Here is an 11,779-nt window from a genome sequence, read left to right on the forward strand (position 1 = left end):
ATATATATATATATATATATATATATATATATATATATATATATATATATATATATATATATATATATATATATATATATATATATATATATATATATATATATATAATAAAATAGTTACAATATTACTATACTCTTGTTTTAATCCAGAGGGAAAACAAATATGGTGAGCTGCCAACTGAAATAAAGTGAGAATATAATTTCAAATGAGCCAGGATGGCACTTTCAGTTGGTCTGCAGAAGCAACAATTCTCCCAGAGAATGTTAGGCACCATGAAGTAATGTGGCACATCTTAAATGCCATACAGTTGTGATCCCAAATCCCAGATGTATTTCTGTAGTGACTAGCTTAATGAGTGGGAGTGATGAAGAGCAATCACCACAGCAATACCAACAAGTGTCACCAGGGAGGGAATTCCTGACAGAACATTCATAGTAAATAGAGAAGTCTGATGTGCTGTTGTTCAAGCCATAAGTGATCACCAAGACCCAGGCAACTTTTAGTTTGCCTTAATCATCTTGCCACTACACATACCCATATCTTCCCCATATCTTCAGTGTGTGACTTTCCCTTACTTACTTTCAAACCAATTATGTCCTTAGTAACTCATGGGTAAACCATTATTATCACTCCTACACAGGCTCTTTCCCTTTCACCAGTAAACTAAAATTCTCTGCCATTTGGCCATTTCTTTTGAACATCTTCCACTACAAATGGCCTTTCTTCCACTACATATCTTTAAAGGGTCAACCAATCATGATAACCTTTTATTCTATCTTCTTAGACATTGACCTGTATCCTACAAAAGTAGTAAAAATATTCAGTCACTAGCCTGCATCCTGCATAAGTAGTAAAAATCTATGCAGACTTGCTTCCAGCCTTAATCATTGGTATTTCTTAATCATACTCTCATCCTTGGCTCTTCAAGCTCTTCACGTAATTTCATGTACTGCTTCATCAATTTTCTTTGAGTGAACAATGGTCGGTATTTTTCATGCATTCTGACAGCAAGCTTGACAGAGTCACCTGAAGAAAGAAAGTGAGAGGAAAGTATAAGTGAGTGTGAATATACATACAAGCATGTGCAGATATGTATATAAGCATATACTCGTACAACAAGAAGTGACTGGCCTAAGCTACAGTTGTCTCCAAGAATTTTGGTACAAGTCATGTTGAAGGTGAGGATGATACCTCGCACAGCCACACAACAGAGAAAGAAATATCCCCAAGTTTATGGTAAACAGGTATGGAGAAGCTGTTGACAATGCTGCCTGAGACAGAAACATGTAGCAAGTTTCTGTCACTGGCAACGTTGCTAACAGCTTCCCTAATACCCTAAACTTGGAATATTTCCTGACCCATTGTGCCCATTGTGTGGCTGTGCCAGGTATCACCCTCACCTTCCTGTAACATGTACCAAAACTTTTAGAGCTAACTGTACATCCAAAATTCTTGGAGTTACTATACATTATATTTTTAGCCAAATTAACACAAAAGTTTTTCAACATGGTCCCACTTGTAAATTTTCACTTTATCCAATAGTCATGGAGTTTATAACTTCTTTTGTAGAAGTTACATACTGCAATGTCAATAAATATTTTATGGCATAAATGACATTATAATCAGTGGCAAAGTGGCAACTGCTGAGGTTACAAATGTCCCTACATGTTGTGTCTATAGCCCAAGCTACACCTATCACAGAAACTTCTTGTTTCAGCTGCATGAAGGCAGGAGCTTTTCTTTCAATCTAAGCTTCCAGCATCCTATGGACATATCTAAAATTATAGATGTGAGTCTCAAGTGGAAGAAACAAAGGGTGCTTGAACAGTCAGCACCAGGTGCACTCACACTGCCAGCTTTGCAAACAGTAAAGATCAAAGTGATTTCGTATCACGTGTAGTGAAGTGGGTGGCTGCTCAGTGCAAGATTAAACAACAGATTCCATTCTGTCAGCATGTCCAAACCATCTCAGCACACATCACTCTGCCCGTCCTGCAGAGTCTCTCGCAACACCCTTCTTCTCACTTCATTTCTAACTCTGTGTATCTGAGTTACTCCACACATACTTCTTTGATGTTTTATCTCCTTTACATTCAATTTCTTCTTTTCTACTACTCCCATATTCCAAGTCTCAGCACTGTACAATGCACTAGGCACTACTATTCCTTCATATACTATTCTCTCTTGAGAGTAGGGAACATTCCATGTTCCCTACTCTCAAGAGTTTATTCATACTTCCTAACCTAACAGCTTCCTGCTTCCTTCACCCTAACTCTAATCTCTGTCTCTACTCCTCCATCCACCATTACTGTGGATCCAAGATATTTAAAATAGACTACCTCCTCCAGATCCTCACCATTCAGCATTACATTTATCCTAACACCTGCCTCCCTGGTCCACCTCATTATCTTACTCTTTCTGACATTAACTATGTTTCCTTCTCCTACACACCTGTCCTAACTCCCCTACCAGCCTAGTTAACTTCTCTGTATCTGCCACTAACAGTGTGTCATTTGCAAATAGCAATTGGTTCACACTTTGTTCTTCAGTCTCTTCTGTTACCAGACCCAATCCTCTACCAACATTCTAGCATCAATTTCCCTTACCAAACAATTCATACAGATGTTACATAGCCATGGTGACATTACACATCTCTAGCATAACCTCACCATAACCAGAAGCCATTCACTTGTGCTGTTTATCCTTACACATACTCTACTGTTCTCATAAAAAACTTTTCACCCCTTTTAACAACCTAGCATCTACGCCATACAACTTCAAGACATCCCACATTCCTTTCCTATCAAATGTGATATTTTTTCTCTAAATCAATAAAAGCCCAGAATACTTTTTTCTCTTTTGCTGAATCATCTTCCCGCCAGATGCCAGTTACACTTCATCCTGTCAGCTTGATGACATCTGGACTAAACTCCTCCATCTTTCTTGGTCTCTGTATTCTGTTTTCTATCACTAGTCAGAATTTTTCTTCTTCTAATAAGACTTTCCTTCATGCACTGCTTCCACCTCTTCCTGGGCCTGCCTCTTAGAATCCGTTCCATGATTTTCCTCACTTGACTTTCCTCTGTCATTTTCAATGCATGTCCACACCATCTCAATCTTGCTCTATCTACTTCTTCCAGCATTGGTCTCACTTCCAAGTCCTCCCTGATCTGAACATTCCTCATTGTCTCCTCTAGTAACATCTCTGATCAGTCTCACGACTCATTTCAGCTGCCTGTATTGTGGACTCCAGTCTTGTAGTCAGAACCCAACCTTCAGAACCATATAAAAATATTGGCTTAAGTATTATACATTTTTGTCTTTGAGCAGAAGATATAATGCATTAATGTTTGCATTGTATTTTTCAATTCTTCTATTAATTTCAATTTCATTTAATTTTCTTATATTGATGCCAAAATACTTCAAACTTTCTCTTTCAATCTTTCTCTATTACTTCTTCTAATTCTCTACCCACTCCCATCACCTCAATTTTTGTTGTACCTATTTTCATAGTGTTTTCCTCCATTTCTTCTTGCCATCTATCCACTGCATTCTGGAGAGCATGGAGAGAATCCACCACCATGGCAACATCATCAGCATAATGTGGTGCATAATGTTCCTGAGGAACTTGTCCATGTAGATAATGAACAGCAGCAGTGACAGCACTCCTCCCTTTTCATAAATCTGTTTTACAACAAATACCTGATCTACACAGCCCCTGCCTTTCCTGAAGCCCCCTTGTACATCTTTAAAATACTTTATGATAACTTACCATATATCTTTTCTACCGCACTCAATAGACTGATACCTCTTTAATTAAACCACTTATGCCTATTCCCTTATCCTTTTATACAGTGGAACTACAAATGCACTTGCATCAGGTCCATAATAGTAATGTGCTGGTCAGAAAACACAATTAACAATCTAACTAACCACTCAATGACACTAATCCCACCTATCTTCAAATACTCCATTGCCCAATAATAATAATAATAATAATAATAATAATAATAATAATAATAATAATAATAATAATAATAATAATAATAAAAACAATAATAGTAGTAGCAATCATAATAACATCAGCAAAACAAAAAACTCAAAATCAATGTAAGCTTGGAAACTCAAAAAACTTGAATACAGGACAACCATCGCTCATTTGACAGCCACTAATCTGGTTCCATCACTACTCCAGCACTAATTTCAGCAAGTGTAATTTAAAATTTCCTGGGTTGCTGCACCAACCTGCCACTTCTATGGTTTGTTGGCACTACATATGGTACTTCCTACATAATCAGCTGGCATTACTTCCAAACACACAGAAGCCATTCCAATATTTCTCCATTTATTACTAAACTTGCTCAATTTTAGCTCCAGCCATGGTTCCAGTGAATAAAGGTAATGCTTCTCACTGTCTAAAACATAAACACTATATTATCCATAAAACTTCTGAAAAAAAAAAAAAAAATGTCTGTTTGACATGTATGAATTATACAGCATTGGCTCTTTGACAGTTTTTGACAAGGAAACAGAAAGTAAAATTGATCAGTTTCCTTGCTAATGGTATTGGCTAAATTGATACTATCAGAACTGGACAGACTGCTTTTCTGTTATCAACCCTAAGTTTCTTGACACCCCCCTCAACTTTTTCTTCATTCATCTGTCTTGTCATCCACTCTCTTCCTATTATTCATCAATGATGTTTAAGAATCTTCCTGTTGAGGATAGATTCAAAAACTTTAGATAGGCAGGAAATTAAAGCAATAGGATGGTAGTTTGAGGGGTTAGAACAGTCACCCTTTTTAGGAACAGGTTGAATGTAGGGAAACTTCCAGCAAGAAGGAAAGGTAGATGTTGATATAATTGGAAGAGTTTGACGAGGCAAGGTGCAAGCACAGAGGCACAGTTTCGGAGAACAGTAGGAGGGACCCCATCAAGTCCAAAAGCTTTCTGAGAATTAAGGCCAGCGAGGGCATGAAAAACATCACTGCAAAGGATCTTCATGATTAGTATGAAGTAGGTGGAAGGTGGAGGAAAGGGAGGAACAAGCCCTGAATCATCCAAGGCAGAGTTTTTAGCAAAGGTTTGAGTGGAGTTCAGCTTTAGAAATAGATGAGATGGCAGTGGTGCCATCAGACTGAAATAAAGGAGGGAAGGATGAAGAAGCAAAGTTACTGGAGATGTTTTGGGTATGTGCCAGAAGTTGTGAGGGGAATTAGATCTTGAAAGATTTTGACACTTTCTATTAATGGAGTTTTTGGTTAGTTGGAGAACAGACTTTGCAGGAATACCAAGTGCATGAGATTCAGGTGATGGAAGGCTCAAGTACCTTTTGTGGGCCACCTCTCTATCATGTATAGCACGAGAACAGGTTGTGTTAAAACGAAGTTTGGAAGGTTTAGCGAGAGAAAAAGAGAGGAATGTACACCTCCATGCCAGACACTATCACCTCTGTTATGCACTCAGCACAAAGAGATGGGTCTCTGACACGGAATCAATAATCACTGCTATCTTCTACCACAATTTTCATGCTAACTGTTCTTATCTTGCTAAATGCATGCCTCCCTTCCTCCCATAGCCTTGCTGCACTAGTCTTTCTTCTTTCTCTCACTCTATTCTGTCCACCTCTCTAATGCAAGAGTTAACCAGTATTTTCAATCATTCACTCCTTTCTATGGTAAACTCTGAACTTCCTGCCCGTATTTCCACCTTCCTATGACTTGAACTCTTTCAAGAGGGAGGTCTCAAGACATCCTGTGATTTTTTACTACTGCTTCTGACACTGTTCAGGAACCAGCACATCAGTGGGCCTTTTTTTTTTTTTTTTTTTCATTACAGTTTTGCTGCTCTTGGCCAATGCCCCTTCTACATAAAAAAGTGTTATTGGTACAGCCACACTGATTAATCAACTAGTACTGATTTGCAGGGTATTTTAAAGGTAGGATGAAATGGTCAGCTATTAGGTTAAGCATAGTCTAACCTAACCACTTTGCAATCCAGCAAAATTACTAATCTGGCACCCTACAGGTCCTAATGATGCCAGATTAGTGATGGACAACCTGTACCTCACCACAATATATATATATATATATATATATATATATATATATATATATATATATATATATATATATATATATATATATATATATATATATATATATATATATATATACTCACCTATTGGAGAAGAAGGATAGAATGTATCTAGATCTTCAGCAAAAGGTTTTTCTACAGCTTCAAATACACTGGCCTTAAATTTTGCCATATCCAATGCAACACCAGTCTTGGCTGCTGAGAGGAGGGCCTCACTGAAGGCACTCCACCGAGGTCCCACATACCTGAGTAACAGTGGTCATATTTGTACACATCCATAAAAGAGGAATGTTTGTATGCCTGCATGCAAGTCCTATACAGGGGCCACATACCTGAGTAACAGTGGTTATATCTGTACACATCAATAAAAGAGAATGCTTTTATGCCTGTAAGCAAATCCTACACACAACTCAAAATGTTATTAAATACACTTTAAACACTTATTAGAACGCAAGAACACAGGAAAATAAGTGTAGCCACACCGGCTGGGCATCAATTGGCTCTCAGGTGATCTGTTTTACTGATCACACCTATCATTGTAGGGTCGAGGAAAGGCAGTTCTCCCTCTGACATTTATTGATGAGGTAAGCATGACCAGTTCCCTCTACAAGTTAGATCCCTTCATTGACAAAAATGGTATCATGAGAGTAGGAGGAAGATTGAGGCTTTCTAATCTGACAGATGAATCCAAACATCCAGTCATCCTCCCCAAAACATCACACATAACCCAGCTGATAATATGCCACCACCACAAAAGAACAAATCATCAAGGCACGGGCATAACTTTAAATGAAATCATGTCATGTGGATACTGGATAGTAGGAGGATCATCCCTAGTATCAAGGCACATTTCAAAGTGCATCATCTGTCGTAAAGTTAGAAGTACAACACAGAGACAGAAGATGGCAGACCTGCCTATTGACAGACTAGAACCATCACCTCCTTTTACATATTCAGCAGTAGATTTCTTTGGCCCTTTCTATGTCAAAGAGGGGTGTAAAGAGCTTAAAAGATATGGAGTACTCTTTACTTGCACGGCATGTAGAGCTGTGCACATAGAGACAGCCAACAGCATGGATACAAGTTCCTTCCTAAGTGCATACCGTCGCTTTGTAGGACAAAGAGGGCCCATAAGACAGTTGAGATGTGACCAAGGAACTAACTTTGTAGGAGCCAAATCAGAGTATGAGAAATGCTTGAAAGAATTAAATAACAATAAAGTCTGACAAGAACTCATGAAAGATCAGTGTGACTGGATTGTTTTTTACATGAATGTACCCAATTCCAGTCACATGGGAGGTGTTTGGGAGAGGCAGATACGCACAGTGAGAAATGTACTCTCTGTGTTACTTGATCAGCATGGTACCCAGTTAGATGACCAATATCTGAGAACCTTCTTAGTTGAAGCTGAAAATATAGTTAATGGTCGTCCTCTAACCGTGGACCATCTTAACTCCCCAGAAAGTCCTACACCGTTGACACCCAGTAATTTGTTAACTATGAAAACAAAGGTAGTACTGCCTCCTCCAAGCATTTTCATTAAGAAGGACCTGTACTGCGTAAAGAGATGGTGCAGAGCACAATACCTGGCCAACCAGTTCTGGTCCAGGTGGAAAAGGGAGTGTGTGCAATTCCTACAACTTAGAAATAAGTGGACAACACCAAAGAGAAATCTCAGTGTAAATGACATAGTTATCATCAAGGATCAGAATGTAGCAAGGAACCAGTAGAAACTGGGAAGAGTAACAGAAGTATCTCCTGATCATGATGGCCTAGTAAGAAAGGTTAAGGTCCTGGTGTCAGACTGTAATCTTGACAACCAGGGAAGACACATAAAGGCAAACAGGACCATCATAGAGAGGCCAATACATATAGTCTAGTATTGCTGTTAAAAGGTAATGCATAACAATAGATAGGAGCATCCCTGCCAAGGAGCCAGTGTAACAAAACATATTATGTGCTAATCCTAGTTTTAAGGTACATACTAATGTTAATTTAAGGTAAATAGTTACACAATTTAGGGGAGCCATGTTACTGTACGTAAAGTGTATGTATCTCACGTCATTATTCCTCGGCATTCGTAAGTGAAATGTTCAATAGTTTTCTATTTGCATGAAAACGTGTAATGTGTGTAAGTATCAGTATTCACTGCTATATTAAGCACCGAAGCCGATGCTCACTTGTTGGTAGAGTGTGGTTAACCCACTGGTCGCCTGTGGGCATCACTCACGGCCAAGTTGCGCTCAGACAAAGACGGGCAGGATGGCGACCGAGATAAATACTTTAATTTTGTAGTAAAAACTGATTGTCATAGTGCCAAGTTGATTGCATGTATTGTTAATGAATATTGTAATATGTTGAAAGTGTTTCATATCAGTGTATAATGTTATTTTGTAAGAAACTGAGACTGAGAACTTGTTCGCAGTTCTTACGGTCATTCCTACCTCATCAATAAACGTGTCAGGGAGAGCTGCCTTTCCTCGACCCTACGATGATGGGGGTGATTAGTAAAACAGATCACCTGAGAGCCAATTGATGCCCAGCCGGTGTGGCTACAATAAGGGAAGCTGCTAGAAGCCATTAGTCCTACTCATGGCAGTCCATGTATGAAACAAACCTATCTATTTTCACCTATCATCTCCAGTCATAAATTCATCAAATTTTCTTTTAAAGCTCCCTAATGACTCAGCATTAACAATCTGATTACTGAGTCCATTCCATTCATCTACCACTCTATCTTAGAACCAAGCCCTTCCTCTTTTTTTAAATCTAACTTTTCAAGCTTGAATACTTTATTTCTTGTTCTATTTTATTACTGACCCTGAGACTTTTGCTTACATCACCCTTGTTATATTTCCTCTACCACTTAAAGATCTCTGTCTGAAAATTATCAACTTTCTTTGGTTTAGTTTATATGTGCTATTCTCAGATAAAAAGCACAAGAATAATAATCTATGAACATACCTCTCCATAACACCATTCCACTGCTTAACGGCATAGTCCAAGATCTCACCATTGGGACCCCACAGGCTTATTTGGTACAGGGAGTTTCTTCTCAGCAGAGAGTGTTCCTGAAAATAAAAGTGCAGAATGTAATGGGACAACAGCATCATCATTGTGTTGATTGGTAACAATGACTGATGAAATATAAATTTTAAGGAAGGAGAGAGAGAGAGAGAGAGAGAGAGAGAGAGAGAGAGAGAGAGAGAGAGAGAGAGAGAGAGAGAGAGAGAGAGAGAGAGAGAGAGAGAGAGAGAGAGAGAGAGAGAGAGAGAGAGAGAGAGAGAGAGAGAGAGAGAGCGGGGTCTGAGGTCGTCGGGTGAGGATGTGGTTTAGGAGCGCTCCGCCACAACAGGTCAGGTCATAGACTTAGTTCCTGAGCAAGTCTCCGCTATTTCCTTATACCATCACCCCAACTGAGATTACAGTGCGGAGTGTACAGGTAATAAAAGTGAGGTCAATAGCGAACAGTGCAGTACACAGTGTGTGGAGCAGTGCTGGCAACGTGGTCACCGAGTGTCTGTTTGTGTCACTGCGCCAGTGTGTCTGCCATCTTCACTTCACTACACCTCCACCATCAGCACTACTAAGGTTGAAGCGTAGTATACATAAGCAGTGAAAGTGCAGTGTATGGTGAACAGTGTAGTAAATAGGTGTGGTGCAGTGCTGGCAGCGTGGTGCTCGTCACGTGTTTCCCATGTATCGCTGTGCCCCTATTCCCCCGGGACATCAGCCCACAGCTGTGCTGCATTTCAAGAGGGATTAAATACCTGCCATGCCCTGTTCCGACCTGACTCACCTTCACCCTCACCTTGCCCCCACCGTGGCAGCAGGGTGCTTGTCACGTGTTTCCGGTGTATCACTGTGCCCCTACTCCCCCGGGACATCAGCCCACAGCTGTACTGCATTCCATGAGGAATTAAATACCTGCTGTGCCCTGTCCCAACCTGACTCACCCTGACTCACCCAAAAACCTACTGACCACTCCTCTCTCCCTCCCTCATGTCTTCCTCCGTGCACAACTCATCACACGGCATAATCTGTCGGGTTATACCCAGCATAGGTGGTGTGCTGTTTGTGGGAAGGCAACATCAAAAGCTGCCCACGTCAGCTGTGAGGACGACAGTTGCCCTAATCTGTGCCATACTGGCTGTCTGGGCGACAACCCAGTCTACCGGTGTGCCAAGACAGGCTGCTGAGGGAGCAAGCTAACATACAGGACCCCGTGACATTCGTTGACCAGGAAGCTGATCCATCCTCCCAGCCACTCCCTCCGCCAGTCTGAGGAGATCAAAAACAGGCCACAGAACAGAGTCACTGGGAAGACCTGGAGAAAACTGAATTAATCTCCTTGGTTGAGAAGCTCACAGAAGAAGCCTCTCGAACAAATATTATCCTCAGGTCCCTCCAGCAGGATAGGGACCTGATCATAGAATACAGGGAGGTGTTTGCATCAGCGCTCAGACTCGCTGACAGGGTCGTCGCCTCCAAGCAGCGCGAAGCAAAGGTTGCCTCATGCACACAAGGAGTCAGTGCTCTGCCAGAGACCATAGACAGACACTGGGAGGAGGTCTGTCAGGGCTCTGAGTGCTGGAGGGATTGGTGGAATTCAAGTAGGCCGAAACAACTGCGGCACGCCCCTGAGCTCGCCATCCCGCCCCCCCCAGCCAGGCAATCGAACACCACCGGAGGCTACTCCCAGCAGTACATCGTTAGCCGAACCCCCACCCCCACACTCCTCTACACTTGTCTCCCTTCCTACAAGTTCCGGCTTAAACACCTCCACCTCGCAGACACACAGTACTGCAACCTCCACACAGAACCAAACCCACACCAATACCTTGCCAGCAGTACTACCGACTCCCCCAGCATTCCCGGCTCCCTCCATGAGCACCGCTGGCAACACCACCACCAGGAAAAAAAGTATAAAAAAAAGAACCAGAACAGCGAGGTCAGAGGAGCCTCAGTGCCACAGGGCTTGGTGCTGGGGCCAGTTCTGTGGAACATCTATGTGGACGATCTTCTCCGACAGCTGCCGGCGGTCTCAGCTTATGCTGACGATTGCACTCTCTCCTGTACCTACCCTCGACACAAAAGTGTGCGTGCTGCTGAAGAGATCAATCAGCAGCTTGGGGTGATACAGGAATGGGGGGCATGCTGGCAGGTGACCTTTGCTCCGGAGAAGACACAGGCAATGGTAGTCTCTCGATCCCCCGCTGCCAAGCCAGCAGTGGAGGGAGGGCTATGCTTTGGTGGCCTTCCTCTCGAACTCCAGGAGTCTGTCAAGATTCTGGGGGTGGAGGTGGATCGAGGGCTGCGGTTTGACCGCCACGTCAAACACATTGCCCTTAAGGCCTCACACTGAGTCTCCTCCTTGAGGAGGGTGGCCAACTTGCTCGACAGGAGAGGGAGGCTCTTGCTCTACAAGGCCCAGATACGGCCTTATTTAGAGTATGCTGCCCTCTCCTGGATATCCTGTGCTGCCACACACATCAGCAAGCTCGACAGCATCCAGCGACGGGCGCTGTGACTGGTGGAAGCAGCAGGTGCCCCAGCCCATCCTGAGACTCCCGTCGACACGCTAGAACACCGCAGGGATGTGGCAGCCCTTGTGGTGTTCCACAAGGCACAGGTGCAGGGTGTGCCACATCTGGCGGGACTACGGCTGCCAACCAGAGTCACC

General features: G+C 42.0%; 1 protein-coding gene across 1 annotated transcript in view; it reads right to left on the minus strand.

Annotated features, from left to right (window-relative positions):
* Positions 1 to 108: 108 nt before the first annotated feature.
* Positions 109 to 11,779, minus strand: part of LOC135105286 (alpha-N-acetylglucosaminidase-like) — a 39,008-nt gene continuing 27,337 nt past the window's right edge. The window contains exons 18-20 of the mRNA XM_064013509.1: positions 9,061 to 9,167; positions 6,181 to 6,341; positions 109 to 1,026 (exon numbers count right to left, since the gene is read on the minus strand). Coding sequence (XP_063869579.1) covers positions 902 to 1,026; positions 6,181 to 6,341; positions 9,061 to 9,167 — 393 coding nt within the window. The 3' untranslated portion in view covers positions 109 to 901. The remainder of the gene's footprint in view (positions 1,027 to 6,180; positions 6,342 to 9,060; positions 9,168 to 11,779) is intronic.

Source organism: Scylla paramamosain, chromosome 11, assembly GCF_035594125.1.
Source record: "Scylla paramamosain isolate STU-SP2022 chromosome 11, ASM3559412v1, whole genome shotgun sequence".
Taxonomy (NCBI): domain Eukaryota; kingdom Metazoa; phylum Arthropoda; class Malacostraca; order Decapoda; family Portunidae; genus Scylla; species Scylla paramamosain.